This window comes from Mus musculus, chromosome 14 (assembly GCF_000001635.26).
Source record: "Mus musculus strain C57BL/6J chromosome 14, GRCm38.p6 C57BL/6J".
In the NCBI taxonomy this organism is placed as follows: Eukaryota; Metazoa; Chordata; class Mammalia; order Rodentia; family Muridae; genus Mus; species Mus musculus.
In genome coordinates this window covers 84,457,917-84,478,872 of record NC_000080.6, presented here as the reverse complement: position 1 = coordinate 84,478,872, position 20,956 = coordinate 84,457,917, and the positions used below count along the sequence as shown (strand labels likewise).

Here is a 20,956-nt window from a genome sequence, read left to right as displayed (position 1 = left end):
ATACAGAAAGAGTCATTTGTCAAAACCTTATTATACAAACAAGGATTTATGTAAGGTCATCCTTCAATATAATATAAATTTTAATGTGAACATATATTTATTGTTCGATGATAAATATAAAGTTCCTTTTGCTTGGAGTACATCTAAATATATATGCATAGACATTTTGACATGTAGGTGAATGCATGTTTCTAGTGAAGTTTCAATATGATTTGAAAACTCCCTAAGGTCATATACTCCAAAGCAGCGAAACGTATTTTAGAACCATCCCTAACTAACTGTGTAGCTAAATGCCCTTAGTTTAAGTGTGATCTTTCATTGGAAGGAATCTACACGAGTATATGTTGTATACACATAGATACTACTGATATCCTGAAGAACAATATTTAAGCAATCTAATTATCATATATTTATTAATAAAATTTGATAGATGAAATTTTCTTTCTATTTTATGTAAAACAGCATTAAGATCTTTTTATTGCGTTACACTGGAAACAATCTTAGTTGCCTCTGAAGAAATCATTAGTGAATATCTCACAGTGATTAAAATAACTAAAACATCAAAAGTAGCATGAAGTTATACCAAATGTACTAAAAATAGCTTTCAGAAGTGTAGCCCATGCACAGTGCCTTATATTTCTTTCCCATGCATCACTGTAAAGAAGCTCATGTTTATTTGGTATCTATGAGAACACACTGGTGCAAATCCAGAGCAGCTGAATCTGTCTTAGCTATTATTGCAAATGTAAATATCTATTTTGACACTACAATCAAAGCTAAAAATAAAACAACATGGATAAGAAGGATAAAATCTGTATCAAGTTGTTCATCTAAAATTGTTTTCCAATTTTGTAATATAAATGATGGCATCATGTTCTTATATATCAAACTGGTGCATGCCAAATTTTCCTTGTTAGTCAAACCCAAATTAGGCAAGGTTAGGACACTTTCATTAAAATCAGAACCTCTTGAGTGGAATCGAGTTCCTATTTTAAGAAGCTTCAGAGTCACTATCAATTATGAGTGTGAAACAGAAAAGCTTTTGTTGTCTAGGATCATGTATTGCTTTGCACGTCCTCTGGTACGTTATCAACGGTCTAGTCCACTGTGCGAACAGCATTGGTAGTCCTGAGAAGCTTGTAAATATGACTTTGCACTCAGTAAGCACGGGAGGGCGTCACTCACCTTGTTCGAGTGGCTGACTTTTAGTTGAAGTAGTTTTCATCTTGAGTGCCTCCCTAACCGACATGTCACAGCAGGAGCCTTTGTTAGTGTCTTGGTCACTGTCCGCCTGATCGCTGTCCCCGTGCCCACTGTCTCTCAGGCTGGCTCTTTCTGGGTCCTTAAACGTGGAGCTACTGAAATACACATGAAGAAAAAGAGGAGAGGGTGTTGTCTCTACCAGTTTTAACCTGAAGTGTAGTCTCTTGCAAAGCAATTTTGACACGAATGCAAATGGGGAAGCCGAGAAAGTTATTTAATAGGCCTTACCTTTGAACAAACTGCTGCCTGCTGCCCATGTAATTGGGCTCTGCGGGAAAATTGTCTGTCTGTGAAAGAGAAGGAAAAAAAATACGTATAGTTGTACACTGGACAAATCTCCTGCAGAGCAACAAGATTTCCTAGTGGAAAAATGATTAATAATTCAAAAATTCTCTTAATCTTCAGATTTGTACATTTTAATTAAATTGGAAATTGCTGACATGTAATTATGTACTCAGAACAATTAAATGATTCCGGTCCACAAATTACCTGTTAAAGTAAACAATGAACCTGTCAAAACTGGCATTATCCATTAGTTCCAGGATGGATAATGCTATCAATGGTGTTTCTTTACGCAGATACTAAGATTGAACATTTGTGGGAGGAGTGGGAAAATGACCTAATTTCTTCGTATGTAAGTGTGCATTTATTTGAAAACATTCATTTTTATACATAATTGTATCATCTGCTGGGACTCTATGCCCTTCCTCATGTATTAACACGCAAAGTCATCCACTCAGTTAAACGATTGATGGACTTCCCTCAAAAATTTTACTAGGAATGGATAGATACAAGCAAATTATAAAGGGTTGGATTCACTTTTAATTCACTCTAAACTCCATTCTAACTATAAAACCTACTATCAAACAACTTAATGGAACTGGGTATTACTTTCTGGAGCGAAATAAAATTTTTGAAAGTTACTTAAGTATTAAAAGTAAGGATGTGAAAAAGCAAGCCTTGTCGTTTTTACTGCTTCCAAACTGACATGGAGTTCTGCCAACAAGAACTGAATTCTCCTTGTATCATGGAACAGAGTCTTTTGGGAGAAATAGACTGGATCTTTCATAGATCTCCCTATACTGTACATTCACACACGTTACTTCTTCGTGCAGCTGACTTGGTGACAATGCTTCTCTTGTTTTCTGCATTTCTTCATATCACGCTATTATGCACTGGAGCAGCAATGGGGAAGTACAAGACCATCCAGCATACAAGTATCAGACACGCGGAGCGTGTAACCATGGAAGAAGCAGGCCAAGGTAAGGCATATTGCAGTGAAATATGTGCTTTCTTTATAAGTAAAGTTAATTTTAAAAAGTAGGGCTTGTTTTTTGCTTCCTATGTAATAATTACATTTATTTGGCTTTGTGAAGTGTTGCTGGAAAAAAATAAAATTGGTTTAGGAAAATATTGAAAGTATTTTGAAATATGAAAATATATTGAAAGAGTAAATTGAAAATATATTGAAAAATGATGAAAATATACAAATCTCCTTGTCTGTTAAAAGTATGAGATGATAAAAATATATAATTTTCTTAATCTGTAAATGTTTTTTCTTTTTATGTAGATTCAATGACCTTTATTGAGCCACATGCAAGGTTAGCTGAACAGCATGAATTCAAGTTTTACCAAATTGTATTTAAAAGTTGATATCTTCATCATCCTGTACCTGAGCCTGGGGTCTCTGAAGCATCCTCATGTACCTCAACTTGAACTAGGTGAAGCTTCTTCTTTTTATTCCCAAAATGACAAACTAACAACTTCAAGGGAAACTTTGACTCCCAGTAAAATGACTAATGCCAAACTAAATAGATGTCACAAGGCTACAAAAGTCCTGCCTAATTCTAAAAGTATCTACAAACTTAGCAATCCTGCCAACTTGATAAAATGTATCTTGTGATTTATGGTGGTTAAACATCTGTACAAAGTTTTTTATTACTGCCAGGAAAGAGTCATATATAAATGTTTTGGACAAGTTCATGGAAAAAAAGAGTACAGAATGTTAACAAGACAGTAAGGAAGTAAAGGAAAATCGGAAGATGGAAACATCAGTGTGACTGTAAATAGTATAAGGCCTTCAAGGGTATCAATTAGGTGAAGCTTAAGTGTTGTGTTCAGTGAGGCACATGAGAAGGACAAAAGAAACTTTTCTCCACTCATCCTAAGAACAGTTTCCAGAAATTCATGCATATTAGTAAAGTACGTTATCCCTTTGAATAAAGGACTGTAGAAGAATGTGTGTTCATAAATACATACATCCATAATTGTGAACATCACATTAGTACTGTTATCTACAATTGTTTAGAGGAAGGTAGAAAAACAAAAGAAAGGGAAAGGAAAAAGTCATTTGGTGAGAACAAGAAGAAAGTTAAAAGCAGAGGGTCAAGCTAGAGAAAAATACAGAGAAAATAAAGACAAAAATAAAAATATCTATGAAAGAGAAGGATAGGAGGAATGTAAAGAAACACAAGAGGAAAAAAGTATGGTTTACCATCCCAGAGCTTTAAAAACTACAAATATAAAAGCTTACGACTTTATCAGTAACACAGTGTCAAAGTTTAAGAATGTCTGTACTTACTGATTAAAGTTGCTTGGAAAGCAAGAGACTATAGTTTCTGTGCAGAGTAGCCATTTGGCTTTTTACAAACACACAACTAATTTACTCTAAAAAGTATACAGTTTTAATATAGACAGCAAAGTTCTCATTATCTGTGCTCAGGGAGGTCCAAAAATTCATTCAACATTATCCAACTATGAAATAGGTGCTAGTTTCATAGAAAAGAAAAAATGTAAAAGAAATTTAGTACTATCAGCATCATTTATTAAACCTAGCTACTGTACTTTAAATTTTGAGTTTTGGCTTATACTGGGACGATGCTTAAGTTTTAAATCTTGGAAGAGAATAAAATATGGGTTCAGACCTTTACAACTCTTTAGCTTTCTGCAGAGTATATTTCCTGATAACAAAACAGATCTGAAATAACACAGAACTAAATATGATTTGCCCTTTCTGCTGTGGTTTGGTTATTTTATTTGTTAGAAACAATAAACACTGGGAAATTCTTTCTTTTTGGCACAAGCAAACAGACCAACACACCTAAGCAAGCAAACACTTAAGATGATTAAGTTTTGCAGAATTATAATACTCTTCTTTGATGATATTCTTCCTTTAGTTCTTCAACAATACTCACCAAAGCACATTGCATTAGTAAATCAGGTTCACAAAAATATTTATGTCATCAACAATAAATAATAAGCTGCTCCCAAGATATACCACTTTCTGAGACATGTTATCCTAGTAAAATTATGAAGCTCAAATCATATGTTAAAAAAAAAACATAACTGAGAAGACTAAAAAATGTATACAGTAACACTAAACCATGTTGGCTAAAATGAGTAAAATTTATTTGTGAAATAAATATTATGTCATTTACATGCACCTATGATGTGAAGATTAAGTCGATCATAAAATCAGGGAGACAAGATGTTATGTTATCAAAATAGACTAAATGGATATTCTGAAAATGCCAAATTAACTACATCAGGTCTAGAAATTTTCAGTAAATGTGAAATAAATTGCTCAATTGCACAATTGAGTAATCATGAAAATATAATGTATTATCAATTTAATAATATTATGAATATATGAATTAACAAATATACAATTATAATATAAATTTATAAAATTATCAATTATGATTAAATAATGAAATAACATGCTCTATTCTTAATGTGGATATTAAATATAAATATATCATATATTATATACATATATAAAATGGTGAGAGCTTGCACGGTTTTCTCCCAGGCAAGGAGATCCAAATTCACATCTCTTTGTCACTGGACTAAAAGGCCTCCCAAGTTCAGTAAGGCACATGAAATGAATAAATGACATACAACTTGTAAATGGGTAAAATGTGATGATCTAAATCCCAGATCTACATGGACAAATGAGCAAACATCTACAATGGGGAACTTTCTCATGTGTTGTGCACATGAGTGTTTTTCCTACATGTATGTATGTGCATTATGTGCATACCTAGTGCCTACAGAGGTCAAAGGAGAGCATTGTGTTCCCTGACACTGGAGTTACAGATGGTTATGAGTCATAACATGAGTGTTGGGTATCAAATCTGAGTCCTCCATAAGAGCCACTAGTTTATTTAACTACTGAGCAATCTCTCCAGCTCCCAACTGAGGTAATTTTTAACTTAAAAAAATCATTTTATAATATCCCATTGAATTCTCTTTGTATCTCTTTTTCTCCTTCAGGTGGGAAATGGAAGATAGAAATGAAAATTTATGTAGAAACTCAGTTTCACTATGCTTTTTGCATTCTTTTTAAAATTTTTTACATTTTATAAGTTTCTTATTAAGTTATTTGATATTTGGCCCAATCTCAGTTTTATTTTCCATATACATTATAACTATGAAATTCTTTTTTCAATTCTAGGTATTGTTTTTCATAGGTTGCTGAAGGCTAGATTTTTGTACAAACTATGATCTGAGATACATATGTACTAGTGGCATGAACTTATCCTCTGATCTGAGGGATGGAATTAGGCTCACAGGTATTCCACCTGGTAAAGAAAAGAGGAAGGACATGAATAAATACCAGTAGTTTCCAGTCCATGGCAACCACATCCCCTCAAGAGGTCCTTAGAGATGATGGGGCTCCCTGGACTGTCTAAATCATCCTCTTCTAAAAGGCTAACTCATAGTAGGTGGTGCAGTAGGTAATGAAGCATTGCAAATACTGTTTTACATTTAATCGCCAGGGTGCAATTGCAATAACCACAGATTTCTTTCCAGCAACATTTGCTTAAGTGGTGTGCATGATGATGAAAAGCTTTCTATAGAATACAGCTTGCCAAAGCTCACATAATCTCTCTTCTTTTGCAGGGGCATGTGTGAAGACTAGTATACTGACTGTTTGTTAAACACTTAATACAAGCTACACTCTCTTGGTGGGGTCATTATTTTTCTCATCCCACAAGGGATGAAATACAAGAATAGTTTAAAGTTTTATACAAATTTCACTTTCCCAAATATTGGTGTGTTACAAATAGGATTCAAAATCATCAAGAGTTACAGTGGAAATTTTAAATCATGCATTCTGGACAGTATTATCCTGAATCCACTGTCAAACTTGTGAATTATTCTGACAAAATTCTCTATGAACAAAATACCTCAAATGATGATCATTTACATAAATAATCTTTTAAAGCTTTTCAAACACATGCTATTAAATTATTTCAAAATATAGAAATAACTTCATATGGCGTTTTCACCTGGAACAATGTATTCTTTCCTAAGAGGGCACCCACTATTCCATGTTTTGCCATATCTCTTTTCCACATTCAGATGGACACTGCCCATTTACTGGGACTAGAGGTAAGTATCTTAGAGCTGTTGAATTTGCTGATATTGTTAAATCAATCTTTATGTCTCACACTTGCCTTCTATTCAAATGAATATAGACTTTTCCTCATAGATTTTAGTATTTGACTTGGTATCTTTTTAATAGACAAATGAGGAAACACTCTGCATTGAGAATACTTACTCAAATAATGTGCAACTGTATAATCACTTGCTATGGAGACAGAAATGCATCTAGCTTTTTATTTACCTGAATGATATCTAGGTTGCTTCCATTCCTATAGATATTCACATTCAAATTTTTGTGACAATAATATTAATCTCTGAGTGGATAATCTGGAAGCAAATATCATGACATAAAAATGACATTTAATTTCATAAGAAATTGCCATTTTTCTCCAGAATAGCTAAATAATTTTATATTCTCAAAAAAGTATAAAATATTTTTCTTGAATATCAATGGTATTATTACTGTTGAGTGTTTTGTTTATTAAAGTGGGCAGGTAGTAATGATTAACGAGTCCCTTGTTGCTAATTAGAGTGTGCACTTTTTTCATGGAAGTATAGGTCACTAATGCAATATGATGAATGGGTTGTCCAAATCTTTTTGTTATCTTGTCATTTAATTTTGAGAGCCCATTGTAATATAAAGTATCCTCCAAATGAGTGGACTATCTTTAAATCTTGTCAACTGTTATCAGTAAGATTCACAATTATAATATAACAAAGTAATTTATTTTTGTTTTCTCTGGATCTTGCTTTGTGGTTGTGTATGAAAGTTCTACCTAATCACAATCCACAATGGTTTCCAAATGTTTTTTTCTAAACCTTTATAGTTTAAAGCTTTGCATATAGATAATGATTCACACACAGGGAGAGAGAGAGAGAGAGAGTGAGAGAGAGACAGACAGACAGACAGACAGAGACAGAGAGACAGAGAGAGCTTATAACTTATAAAGAGAATATATTTATAAAGATGCTTAAAAAGAGAATACTTATTCAAAATGTGCAATTGTACAATCATTCACTATGAAGTGTGTGTGTGTGATGAACTCATGAGTAGGCATGCGGGCACATGTGTACCTGTGTGCAAGAGTGCATGTTTGTGTATCAACTGTGAAGTGTTGATCATAGTTCATTTCCACTGATTTACTATTGAATTGATTTTTCATTTTTGTCAAAAATCAATCGGCCATATTTGTGCAAGCAGACTTTTAACAGTTTCGTTTGCTCCATTGATCTTTGTTTCCATTTGTAGAATAACGTTACAGTGTCCTGATTAGTATACCTTCTATGCTGCAACGTGCCTCCAGCTCAAGGCTTCTTTTTTGAAGTAGTTTGTGCTGATCTAGTTCAAAGGTGTCCCCTATATAAACTTTAAAAATGACCATGTTTGTACAACCCCTTCTACAAATTGAATGGAATTGGGTTTTATTTATTAATTACTGGGAAAGACTGACATCTCTGCTGCCTTCTGTGTTCTGATCCATACACAGGAGATGACCACCCATTTTGATCTCTGGATAAAGAAGAGGAAGAATGTATTGAATGAAAGCAAAAGTAGGTGTTTATGTTGTAAATCTGATAATGAAATCAACTTATTTCATAAACTAATTGGGGGTTGAGGGATTGCACAGCAAACATTTGTCTAAAAGTCCTTGGCTCTAACACACTGCTCCTGCCACAGGTATAGTAAATTTAGATGTTCAGGATTCAGACACAAGGAAGAGGAAAAATTTCTTTGAACTGGGGACATGAGGTTGATTGTGCACATTGATGCCAGGAGCTTGAAAACAACACAAGTTGGATGTTTCCTTTAATTCAAAGGCGCTGCTTCCCACATTTCTAACAAGCATTCTTTCTGCAGCAGACTAAACACCAGGGAATGTTAAGAGGGAAATAATTCATTTTAAGCCCTTTCAAACAGACTTTCCTTCTGATATTTTTGCCTTCAACAGAATATATGGTTTGGTTCTTTCTACTTTGCTGAAGTAGGCAACGTCATTTTAAGCCACTACTTATAAAGTTATATGACAGCACCTATGGCTTTGGAATTTCTAAAGTGCATGAAGTATGGCAATAACTACATTTATCGCTGGTTTTCAGAATAATACATTTTATACAAGTATGGTGTTCTAGACATTTGTGTTCTCGTACAAAAGGAATAGTAAAACACAGGATATTCTTGCCATGTTGAGAAAAAGCCTGTGTTCCCCAAGATTAAAGTAAGAAAACAGGAATTGCTATATATACCCTGTAAATAAAAATATTTCATCTAACTCTCAATGAATATGACTTAGACTATTTTAAGGTGATATGGTGCTATGTTAAAATCTTCTGCAAATGTTAACTGTTCTATAAATGACACTGATAACTTTAATAACTAAGGTGCCAGAATTTAATTATGCAATTTATAAATCTTTAAGGAAATCATCCTTGACAAGGGAAAAAACGAGACAATCAAAAGCTAAGCTAAGTGTTATTTTGTTATCTAGTGACAGATGCAAGGCAGAAGATGCAACTTATTGCATGAATGTGTTTGCTGCACTGAGTTGTGAAACCCAGGGGCACCAATATGTCCCTCAATGCTAGATGTGCTTGCTCCTCTGCAGTGGTGCAGTGTCTTATAAGAGAAATAGAATCATATTTAGCAGTTGCTTTTCTAACCCTCTCATTTCCATCCAACACACTCAGCCGCTAACGTCAATCTTCTTCCTTTTAAGTTGCTGCACAGGTGGCCCTGGGAGCTCAGAGTTCTTTCTGTTCTGCCTTTTGTTTTCTCTCAGGCAGACTTTTTGTCTCCAGAGACTGGTTTCTTCCCTGCCAGCTTTCTCTCCATCTCTATAAAGAGTTCTGGAGGATGGTTTCCTCTGGAAGTGATACCTAAACTGGGTTCTCTACGACTGACTAAGAACTCAAACTTTATACGTGGCCGTTAGAAAGATACTATGATTCTAAAAATGTTTCTTTCCTACACATTAGTGTGTGTAGACAGGAAGAGAAAAGTGAGGTAAACTAGTAATATTGTTTTACTTATCGCCACGATTTACTTATCGCCACGATGAACACTGAATCTTCTGATAGATGCGTTCCCTTATAAGCAGAGTTTTATTTAAGGAATTTGGCAGGAAACATTTTTATGGACTAAATTATAGATTCAACTCAGCTTTTAGAAGTCTAATTCACCTAGGCATTATGGGGATGCTTTGAAATCCTATGTCACTGAATTTGAACGTCTGTTTCTGGAGTATTTTTGCACATTTGGCAGTGGTGGATGAGGAATGCTCTGTCTTGTATTAGAATCTAGGAAATAGGAATCATAGGAAATATTGACTGTTTATTATTCATTCATCTCAGTTGCCAGCACAGACACACCAGAGTCCGCATTCGTTTTAAACAGAGAGACTGCTGCTAAGGGACTGCCACTGAGTTGCCTGTCACCTACCCAATTCATTTCCAAGCAGTGACACTTGGCAGGGACGTTTTGTGGCTACCCTGTTCTGCGCTGCCTCTCTCCGATCAGAATGGATAATAATAAGCCATCTCAATAATTTTGAAATAAGTTAATGATAAATTAATGGAACTTGCCTTAAAGGGCTCTTTAAAATTACTATTATATACTAATCAAGTTAGGACTATTATCATCCCTAAAAACTTTTCAGAGTGCCTGCACTGTTATCTTTCTATACTTACATGTTAAATTATTTTAAATACTGAATATATATACATATATATAATAATTCTAATAACTAGATTTTCCCTTTAATTTGTAACACAAAAGGACTATAATGAGAATTTATTCCCAAATATCCAAATGCATTCTTTAGGCTTAAACTTACTTATCAACATTATACTGAAATAAATTGCCAAGCAGGTACTTCTAAGTACTTACCTTATAGATACAAGAGAAGTTTAAAACATTATATTTAACCAATCATTATATAAAATTCCCAAGGAAAAATACGATTAAAAAGGAGAGCCAGTTTTATCAGCTCATTTTGCCGCAGTACTGAAGTTAAAAATGCTAAGATTGTAATGATTTTTTTTCTTAAATACATTTCAGTGGTCACGTGACTCATAATACAAAATCATCATTCAAAAGATAATGTCATTTATAGCTTTGATGTGGGTGCATTTTGTAGACAAGAGCAGAAAATAAGAGGAAGAATTCTATTTCTTTGTGATTTTGAATGACTAACTCATGCTATCACCATCATAGGTCAATTCTAACTCTTATTTAAATAAAAAAGAAAAGAAAGTGGGGAGATACAATGTGAAATTGGTATGTGGATTACTAATTTTAGTCCTTCCCTCCATAGGCATGAGGAATTAATTATTACTAAGAATAAACAAGTTAGCCAAACCATCATTAGTCAATGCTAATGAACACTTAGGAGTACTTTCAAGTCCTCAACCTTTCATATGGACTTTAAAGCTCCCACATATGATACAGAATTTTGAATTTCCAAAAGGTCAGTCCAAAAATTAGATTCCGTTTTTTTTAAAGGGTAATTTAAAAACCAATTGTGAAAACTGAGGAGGAAATATACAAGTAATGGTAGAGTGTTTTTCAGAAAGGAATATGACAAAACAAGGAATAACTCCATATTTGGACACAGTGTTAAGTATCCACAGGTTAGATTACTAGGATATCATTTTTATGAAGCATAATAGTAAATATAAAATTCATTATGTATGATTCAAAAGGAATAGTCTCCTCTTGTTCGGTAGTCATATGTGAAATTAAAATCAAACAAATGTCTTTTAATAATATTGATGTTCTTAACTAAGGAACAATAGTGAATTTTAGTCTCTCTCTTCTTTATCACAGTGTCACTTGAATGTCGAGTCCTGAGAGGGAGTGTGTTTTACTTGGATCAGTGATTTTAATATCTAAGAAATTTCTTCCACTAAGGAAACAACTGACCTGATGTGATGACAGTCACTTAAGGAAACATTAGCTCGGATCCTTCAAATACTAGTTTGGAATTGTAAACAGCTAGTTTCACCTTTTTTGGAAACTGTTTGGAACTGATAACGGTACAATTTATTTACACTCGCAAAATAAAAACAAAAAAACAAAAACCCAACACTGCTGAGCCATTACTGCCTTACATAAGTCTTTGGCCTATGGTCCTTTCCATAGTTAAAAGAAAATTCTATTTGAATCTTGCCTTTTCCATATTCCCAAGCTGCCCATGGCTACCTTTGTGTTTCAGGCCCAGAACTGAGAATTACAACAGAAAGGCTTTATTAATCACACAACCTAAAGTGTTAATCATCTCACCTTTGCAGAAAAGCATGTCTTAGATATATCCCAATGTTTAAAGACATGATTAAAACATTTACCATTTCTTTCTGTACTTGAAAATAAGCAATGCTTTTATTTGAACTGATTTTTAATTAGGTTCTAACTTAGAAAGCAAAACCAAATCACCTTTTTTTTTCCTCTGTAGCACATAGACATTGATCATAGTGTGTGTATTTGAAAAGCATTTGACTGAAAACAAAAAACAAAAACAAAAACAAAACACTGCTCATACTTTTTAAAAGTGGACCCCAGTGCTAGGTGATTTGTAGCATGTTTATGTTCAATTCCAAAGTACTTAAAACTGCACAAACAGTACCACCCTGGGAACACCTGAAAATGAAATGCACTTAGACACACACAAGACTTCCTGAAGTATATTGCAAATTCCTCTAGAGAACCCTTATGATAAGAGTAAGTAACTGGGTTTTCATAATTTTCCCCCAGTGACACTGTTCTTAGCTCTGTTACTTCAAAGAACTCACAATCTCCTATGTGTGGTATGTTAATTTAAGGCTGTGTTTCCTTCCCTGCTTGATCATCTACACACTGTACATTGAACATTTGTCAGAACCTGTGTAGAACACAGATCCTTGAATACTGTATGTACTGAATACTGTATGTAAGGCAATCCATCCCAGTCCAATATTTCCATCTAATTTCACCTAAGGAGCCAGGAGGAACACAATCGTTATGTTTTTTTTGGAAGAGGGAAGTAGTATCTGTGGACTACAAACAATGTGAATCGAATTTCTTTTGAGTCAAAAATCACTATTCATGTCCTACATGGCACATGTGTCTTTTATGTATGGTACACTTACTACTGTATTCCATTCGTTCACATTTCTCATTGTCATTTGCATTTTATGGACTTAAAGTCTTATTCAAATAATGCTTGTTCACCAAGTTTTCCTTCTTTTCCAGTGCCAGGCTACACAGTATTCAATGGCTTTGCCCCTCTAATGGTCATGCTTTGAATAAGCACAAATTAAAAAAAATTGGACATATATGAGACAGTTTGGGTAAGAATTAAAAAAAAATCACAAAAAATTCTGTGATTAAGATTAATTAATATAAGAAGCACAGACTGCTTGTGGAGTCTTTACATTTGGAAATATTTCTACTATACAAAGGCAAGCTAGAGAAAGAAGCCAAGGACCTGTGTTCTACAGAGGTCCTGACAAATGTTCAATGTACAGTATGTAGATGATGTGAGGAATTTTCCCCCGAATTGATGTGAGATGCAGGAACTAAGGAGTAGTACTTCATAGCACCAATTATCTGCACTGTGTGGTAATTTGATCAAATATGCTTTTCAACATAATACAGTAAGTAGCATAAGAACTCTGAATGTTATATCAGATAAACTTCCTGTATAGATGTAGTTAAGGACTTCAATTTATATGTAAGGAAATGGGTATGGGTGACTTCAATTGCAGTTTAATGCATTTGTATTTTTTTTTAAATTTGTTTTTTGAGTGAATGTGTATACATTTGTTTGTGCAAGTGTGTGTATGTCTGTGGGTTAAAGCCACTCTGCTAACCTAGGTTTCTTCCTCAATAATTCCCATCTTTGTATTTCCAGACAAGTTCATTCACTGAACCTGAAGCTCCATGATTTTGCTAGATTTAACTGGGGAGCAATCACTAACAGAATTCCGTGTCACTCTGAATAGCACTCGAACTTCAGGTATGCATTAAATGTCACACTTGGCATCCTACCTGGGTACTGGGCATCTGAACTTGGTCTAAGGGCTTTGCAGCAAGCATTTTATACACTGAGCAATTTTCTAGCCCCAGGGCAAATATTTTTGACGTTAATTTTTTTAATAGTTATTTTGACATGTCATGAACTAAATTCTTTCAATGCTTTCCTGTTTAAAAAGAAAACAGTGTATAAAGAAAACGTACATCCTTTCACTTAAATTTTAATTTGTTGATTTTAAAAACTGAAAATCCAAATTTAACAATGGATTCTAAAAAAACAACTCTGCTAAGATGTCTACTTAAAAACAAAACAAAGGACAAAATACAACTTCAAGAATGTAAAATGACAACTTGAAAGCAAATAAATTATTTTAGTAAAATTAATTCAATCATCATAAATGTTCTGAAATAAAATTCTTATATGATGCAATATTGATTTTTTTCTTATATTGTGCTAAAATCTGAAAATTGGAAAAAGAGGAGTTTTTTTATGAATCAATAATGTCGACATATTACTTTCTTGAGACTTAGCTAGGCCAGGATGTTTTGTCATTTTCAAGAATAAACAGGATGGTATGTGGAAATATTTATTTAATATCTTGTTAATATTAAACATGCATCTTACAATATGAGTTACCATATTTAATTTCAATTCCTATCTCCACCATAAGAATAAAAATGTTGATATATTCTAAAAGAAAACAGAAATCAAAAACAGGGAAGCATCTGTGCCTGGACTGAGGAACTGCGTCTTTTATTTTCTTTTTTTTTAAAAGCAGGAATCATGGGAATAGAACTTCCTTGTAAACAATCTGTCTATGGAGAGTAACTGATGAAATGAATTATACCCGTTGACTGATCCAGAATTCCCCCTTTTAGAGACAACATTAAACTGCATTATCAACATTGAAAGATGTCTCTGCAAGTCATAACTGGAAGAGAAACACAGTTTAATATAATATGTTCAGATCATGTATTTTAAAAAAAGTTACATACATATACATGATCAAAGTAGAAATTAATACCTTCCCCAAATCCTTGCATTAGGCCATAGATAATCCCTAAATCTCCATCACATTTTATGTATTTGGAAGAACAGCTATGTCTGTTTTCATCCCAGCAAGGACTGGTACAGTATCTCAATAATGAGCATATTAATCTCTCAGCAGGGAAAAATACCAATTCAAAATAAGCAGAATCAATAAAACATACAAAAATTATAATCTGCTTATACTTGAGTCATTTGGATTTTTGTAATTGAAAATAAATTGTAGGTTTATACAATGAAAGGCTAGCAATGACCATGTCTGATTGGTAAATTATAGGTAATTATAAATATAAATGAAACATGTTCTATTTTCAGTCAACAATTATATCATGAGTCCTCATGATATCCAAAGTACACTTTTGGTACTGTATTTTAAGTAGAATTTTTACAGAAATGTTTTCACATGAAATTTGTTAGAAGGAGGTTTAGTCAATTTTTGTTTTTAAAGAAGGAAACTTGAAGGCTGAAGACTTCCAATAATGGAAAATAATTTCATGAAGTTCGATTATCAGGGCTTTATGACAGGTAACTTTTTGTTCTCTGAAGAAAGTTTCTTTGGAAGAAAACTTTAAAAAAAAAAACTCAATCAAATCCTGGGGAGAGCAGGAAGACACAGTCTGGAATCACATGGAGGGAAATGCCTTCAGCGTTTATAGAACCAGGCCCAAGGAGAGAGCAGCTGAGATCTAAGCATGCAAGACTGCTAGTAACTGAGACTGAGCTCTGTACACTGCTAGTAACTGAGACTGAGCTTTTAGACTGCTAGTAACTGAGACTGAGCTCTGTAGCTCTGGAAGAAGAAATTCTCAGCAGAGCAGCTGTGTCACCCTACAAAAAGCTGGAGCCTGAACTCGCATGAATGTATGTCTCATCCCCACTTCTCACAATTCTCAGTGGATTTAGAAACCACTGGTTCTTTTTTGTTTGTTTGTTTAGTTTGTTAGTTTCTTAGAAGTGTATCAGACATCTTTAGGAAAAATTTCACAACACACTTTATATATTTTTCTCTAAAAGAAATAAAAACACCAGAATTTGTATTCTCGATAGCCTACTTTCACCTTAATTTTCTTCAAAACAGAGATTTTTGGATGCCATTTACAGGTTGGAAAATAAGATGTTCCTCTTCCTGAAAGTGCATGTGTTGTTTCATGTATAATCAGTTTATAAGTGCTGTACATTTAGTATAGAAAATCCCAAAAAGAATGAAGCTCATTCAGTAATCTAATTAAGTTTAAGAATCCTGATACACATTTTCTTGAGGGGACAGGATAGCACAAATACAAAACGGAGCATGACTACCACACTGCATAATAGCTCAAGCTAAAAGCATAACAATAAGCTTGTTTTCCATTATTGCAGAACCAATAAATAAGCATAATGAAAATCATGACACATTATTACATTACTCTGCATTGCCTCTATTCATTTAAAAAACCCAGATGAATGCATTTAAAATACTTCCACATGTCAAATGACAGTAAGCTTTGCAATTGAGAGGACGCTGAGTGGAATATTTTAAAGAGCAGATGCCTAGTCTTATGTGACTTATATCAAGATTATGATAGGAGAACAAGATATGTAAGCAATAACTACTTCACACTAAAATGGTAGGAGCATGGCATCCAAACATTTATATCTTTCATTTGCACTGTTTTCTTGATATTATGCAGTCAATAAAAAACAAATTAAAAAGCTTTAGAAAAAGCGTCCATGTCAATTAGCCCTTGGATAGAATCTCCTGTTTCTCTGTGATTTAATATACTGGATTATATTAACAGCACAGGCTTGTAAATAAGGAATATCTGAATCCTATTAATGGGAATAGGCTGCCAAAACAATCAGCCTCTAACTTAACAAGTTTCTAAGTATTTAGAAAAGCTGTGAAATAGGATTACAAGGTTAAACTGTGTACATCTGGCTAGCCACTATATAAATATTTCAGAAATGTGATCTCATGGACTGAAGGAACACCTGTCTAATCATGAGTCTTTTCCAAGATACATGAACTTCACTGAGCAGAGGAGAGCATGAATGTTGACAAGAAATCTTCATCAATTTGCATAATTCACTTCTTATGCTAGGCACATTTTCTTTTTTATCATGCTCCTATCTTCTAAGTGAACATACAAAAGGATTCAAGAATGTTTCTGTACTTTCATGCTTATGTTGACAAAAAGGGTCAAAGATGTGTGAACACTCACAAAAACCTGAACTACTAAATAGGTACCCCATTCTTTTCCATGGATTTTAGCATGCAATTTCGGTGTAGCATAAATTTAGGATGCCATGGAGGCTGAGAATAATTAATGAGAAGCAGAGGCCTGTCATAAAGCAGCAACTTGGCCACTAGTTTATAGAAACCTTAATGATGTGGAAAATCAGCTTCTTTTCACCAGACTCAAGATTGAACAACAGTGTTGACTCTTTGTCAAGTACACACCAGCCCTTTAAGTTTGATTTTAGTTTTTTTTTAAAGAGTAATTAGGTTAGAAATGTGCAGAGTAGACTACTCACCAAATTATCTTAAAACACTCAATGTGAAAACACCAGCTTTGAATCTGTAGTCAGAAATGGAAGCTAAAGGTCATGGGCTCAAATTTCTAATGACATTTCCTGAGAGGAGATGGGTGAAATGGAAGCTAAAGATTGAATGTTCAGTGCTTTCATGCACCATGTTGATTGTACCTTAATTTCCTAACAAGATGATGGGTTATTGCAATTAACCAAGTGAAATGATACCCCATTTCCCAAACCAACCTATTTCCAGGGGGACACGAAACCAGTGGTCCTTTCCTTCTCCCACCTCTCAGCCTGTCATTCTCCATCCTGAAATCCTAAACCCAGACTCAATATTTCCAAATAATGGATATCTCCTTGGAGATTTAATAGCTGCAACAGCATACTAAATATTTATCCAAACATCAAACCTATGCATACTAAAACTCAATAGAAAAGTTCAAGTAAAAGCAAAAGGAATATTTGATTAAATTTAAAATGAAGTCCCTTTTGCTCCATGATAAGTAGATATGCTGGTCTGGTTGCAAGATGAGTAGCTGTAAACAGAAAAGTTTACTAAAAACCAAAATTGAAAAAAACTGTTTAGTATTTTAGATGTGGCAGGTAGGAAGGGGTGCCTTCACTGTATCTTTTAGTGTGCATTCCTGCCTGAAGGATAAAGAGAAGGACTCATATTGCAAAGTTTCATTTTATTTCTTTGATATGAAAAATCAATGTTTTGTACAATATATATATATATATATTATATATATATATATATATACTCATTTCCATAATGTAAAGGAAATGGAGACATTTTTATTTTAAATAATAGTCCAAATTTTTTTTTGTCTACTTAAGCGTAATTTCAAGACGAAGTACCTGAAACTATTTAATGCAATCAATACATATTTATCACTACACTGAAAAGCCAACTATGTCAATTCTAGATATAAACATAATTCAATTAATTTGCCCATAAATGCCACCAAATTTTGTCACCACATATATCTGAATTTTAGGTAGAAGTTATTCCTGCTGATTAAATATACAAGGAACTTTAGTATATACATTAACACACACTTTCCACTAGAAAGACAGAAAAAAACACCAGCATAGCAAAGATGAAAGTATTTTTGAGGGTTCAGGATAAGGTAAGAGCAATGCTTCCTTACATCTATCTCACTATGATCTACTTTTTTTTATTGTGCTAGGCATTGGATTCCAGGCCTTGGACACAGTAGGAATCTGCTGTATCAATGAAGGATGTGTCCAGTCATTGGCTTCCTGAGACATAGTCTGATTATGTCATTCAAACTACCCTACATCTCATGGTCTGTTTGCCTGTGACTTCCAAGTAATAAGATCACAGGTGTGCTCCTCATAAGTGTTTTAAAAAGACACATTTCAAACACTTGAAAAAAAGTTTTCACTGTTGTTAAGCAGATGAAAAAAATTGAAATTATAGATCTTGTGAAATGATTCATAAATGCTTGAAAACTTGTGTTCTCGGAAAGTTTCAAGGCTCTTAAAATCATTTAGAATTTGCAGAAAAAAGAAAATGCTTTGGCAATAGTCTTTCAAAAAGAGCATACACATACATGTAAAATGTCTCAAGGAAAAGATGTACAGAAAAGAAATGAATAAAACATGTACAACTTATGACAGACCCAGTGTCTGGTCAGTAGTGTTTGATAGAACACCTACTTCAATGCCCATCAAACAAAGAAAGCTTCCATCCTGGTTGCTACCATATACCATATCTGCATCCTCTGCATTCATCAGGATGTCTGTCAATGTGCCTCTCTTCCAAACCACCAATGTGAAAATATGAATTAATAGATAAACTTGAACCTCAGGGTTTATAATGAGTGGGCACATACATGTCAGCAGTGACAGCTCACTGTCTGCAGGCTCACCTCATGCAGGATTTAACACTATTAAAGTTATTTTTTCAAGAAGTGTGTGATGCATAAAATGTAAATAAATCATAAACATTTAAAAATTATAATTTTATGGTCATTTTTCTGTTATTCCCTTACTTTATAGCCTGCATGCTCCACTTCAGTAGAAATACATGACATCTTTTCTTCATTGTTAGGGGTGATACCCAGGGCTTTGCATAATACAGAACTATTCTACCACCAAAATACACCTTTATTCCTGAATGCATTTTTAATATGATTTAAATTTTTTATTTTCTTGCAACTTTTATTCTATCAAGTCCCTTTATCCTTACATATGAATGAACCTTGTAAATAGAACTCAGATGTATAACACCTAAGTTTTAAAATAGCATAAGAGCAACTAATTTAATTTAATTTTAACAGTATTTTACTATTTATTCATTGGATTAATTATTATGAATCAAATAACTGTAGGTTGCTACTATAAGTTAAATATCCCTCAAAATGCTTCTTTTTTAGTATAGGCACAAAAATTACATTAGCAGCTATATAGTCCAAACAGATTCTGAATTCTGTGAACAAATGTGTTTATTTTATATGTATTTGATAATAACAATGTAATTTTCTATTACTATTATCACATGACCAATATTGTGTCAAATATAATAAACCTTAAAACTCCATCTCAATAAATAGAAATATGTATTTATAGTTTAACCATTACTTCATCTTATTAAAAATTATTTAGGGAAGTATTTGTGTGTATCTCAAAATATAAACAAAATGATTGTGGCAAATTATTGATTTCTTAGAATTTGATAGACAGCTTTATAAAATTTATATGACAACTGAGTGATATAATTGTAATGCTGTGTAAGTCACAGCAAAGACTAAAAGGTATTTAAATAAATGACAATCAACACCATTGTCTCTTTGAATGCTATATACATATGCATGTGTATGTATGAAAACTATATATAGTATGAAGTAATACTTAGAAAGCTTGATGCTAATAAAAACTGCAATCCTTGAACACCTATTTTTCTCTATGAACTTGCATTGGATCAGCAAAAACACACAGGAATTGTTATTGCTCTTGTTTAAAAGGTACCAAGAATAAAGTATAAAAATGGAGATGTGCTATTTATGTTCAACTCTTCTACCCAGACAAGATCAATTAACTGAATCTTAATATTATATAGTTGAAACACTCATCCCCACATTTAACCCTGTTGAAATCTGAAAGAATCGAAAGAATCTACTAGCTGTGTGTAGATCCATTAGCTATTCATCAAGAGCAACATTTTACGGAGCACCACCACTTCAACAGAAAAGAGATGGACAGAAAGGAGAAGCTGCTAATTCTCCAGTCCTAATATCTTTATTATCTCTCTTTTAAATGGTTTGGCTTCAAGCTGCTTGGGAACCAAGCAGAAAATAAAAATCTTCCTACAGCTTCTACTTACTTAGATATGCCTTTGTCCTGTTTCTCACAGCAGCCGAATATTCTTACTGCTTTACTTCAAACTTAACCTAGGCCACGGAGGACAGTAACGGAAAATATTATCCACTCCTTCGGTGAGCTGTTACATGTCAGTTTTTTGCCTACAGCAAAATTTAATGGCTGATTTGTGGATCTTTATTTCTGGAGATTTACTACAGAAACACTGACATAACCTTTACCCAGAGCAAACACTCTCTAATAAGAAGGAGACACCAAACCTAAAATCGCAGAAGGAAGAGAAAAATCCTGGCAGGAATTAATCTACCATTTTCACACATCTGCCCAAGGGAGGTATTGTAATTGCAAAAATTTACTCTAAGACTGCTGAGACTCATAGTAAT

The 20,956-nt window shown here is 33.6% G+C and overlaps 1 protein-coding gene and 1 long non-coding RNA gene across 8 annotated transcripts in view; one reads left to right on the top strand and one right to left on the bottom strand.

The window, feature by feature from the left end:
* The window catches only part of Pcdh17 (protocadherin 17), a 94,003-nt gene that overhangs the window by 58,693 nt on the left and 14,354 nt on the right, over positions 1-20,956 (bottom strand). For 2 of the 7 annotated variants that reach the window (XM_006518905.2, NM_001013753.2), the window contains exons 2-3: positions 1,492-1,550; positions 1,186-1,358 (exon numbers count right to left, since the gene is read on the bottom strand). In XM_006518905.2, the coding sequence (XP_006518968.1) occupies positions 1,186-1,358; positions 1,492-1,550 (232 nt within the window). The remainder of the gene's footprint in view (positions 1-1,185; positions 1,359-1,491; positions 1,551-20,956) is intronic. The other 5 variants (XM_017315983.2, XM_006518906.4, XR_001781111.2 and 2 more) reach the window with 3 other exon arrangements.
* 9630013A20Rik (RIKEN cDNA 9630013A20 gene) lies at positions 2,449-20,149 on the top strand. The gene is made up of 6 exons (NR_015539.2): positions 2,449-2,525; positions 2,834-2,864; positions 6,631-6,660; positions 8,142-8,205; positions 13,539-13,643; positions 18,419-20,149. It is a non-coding gene; the product is annotated as an RIKEN cDNA 9630013A20 gene (long non-coding RNA).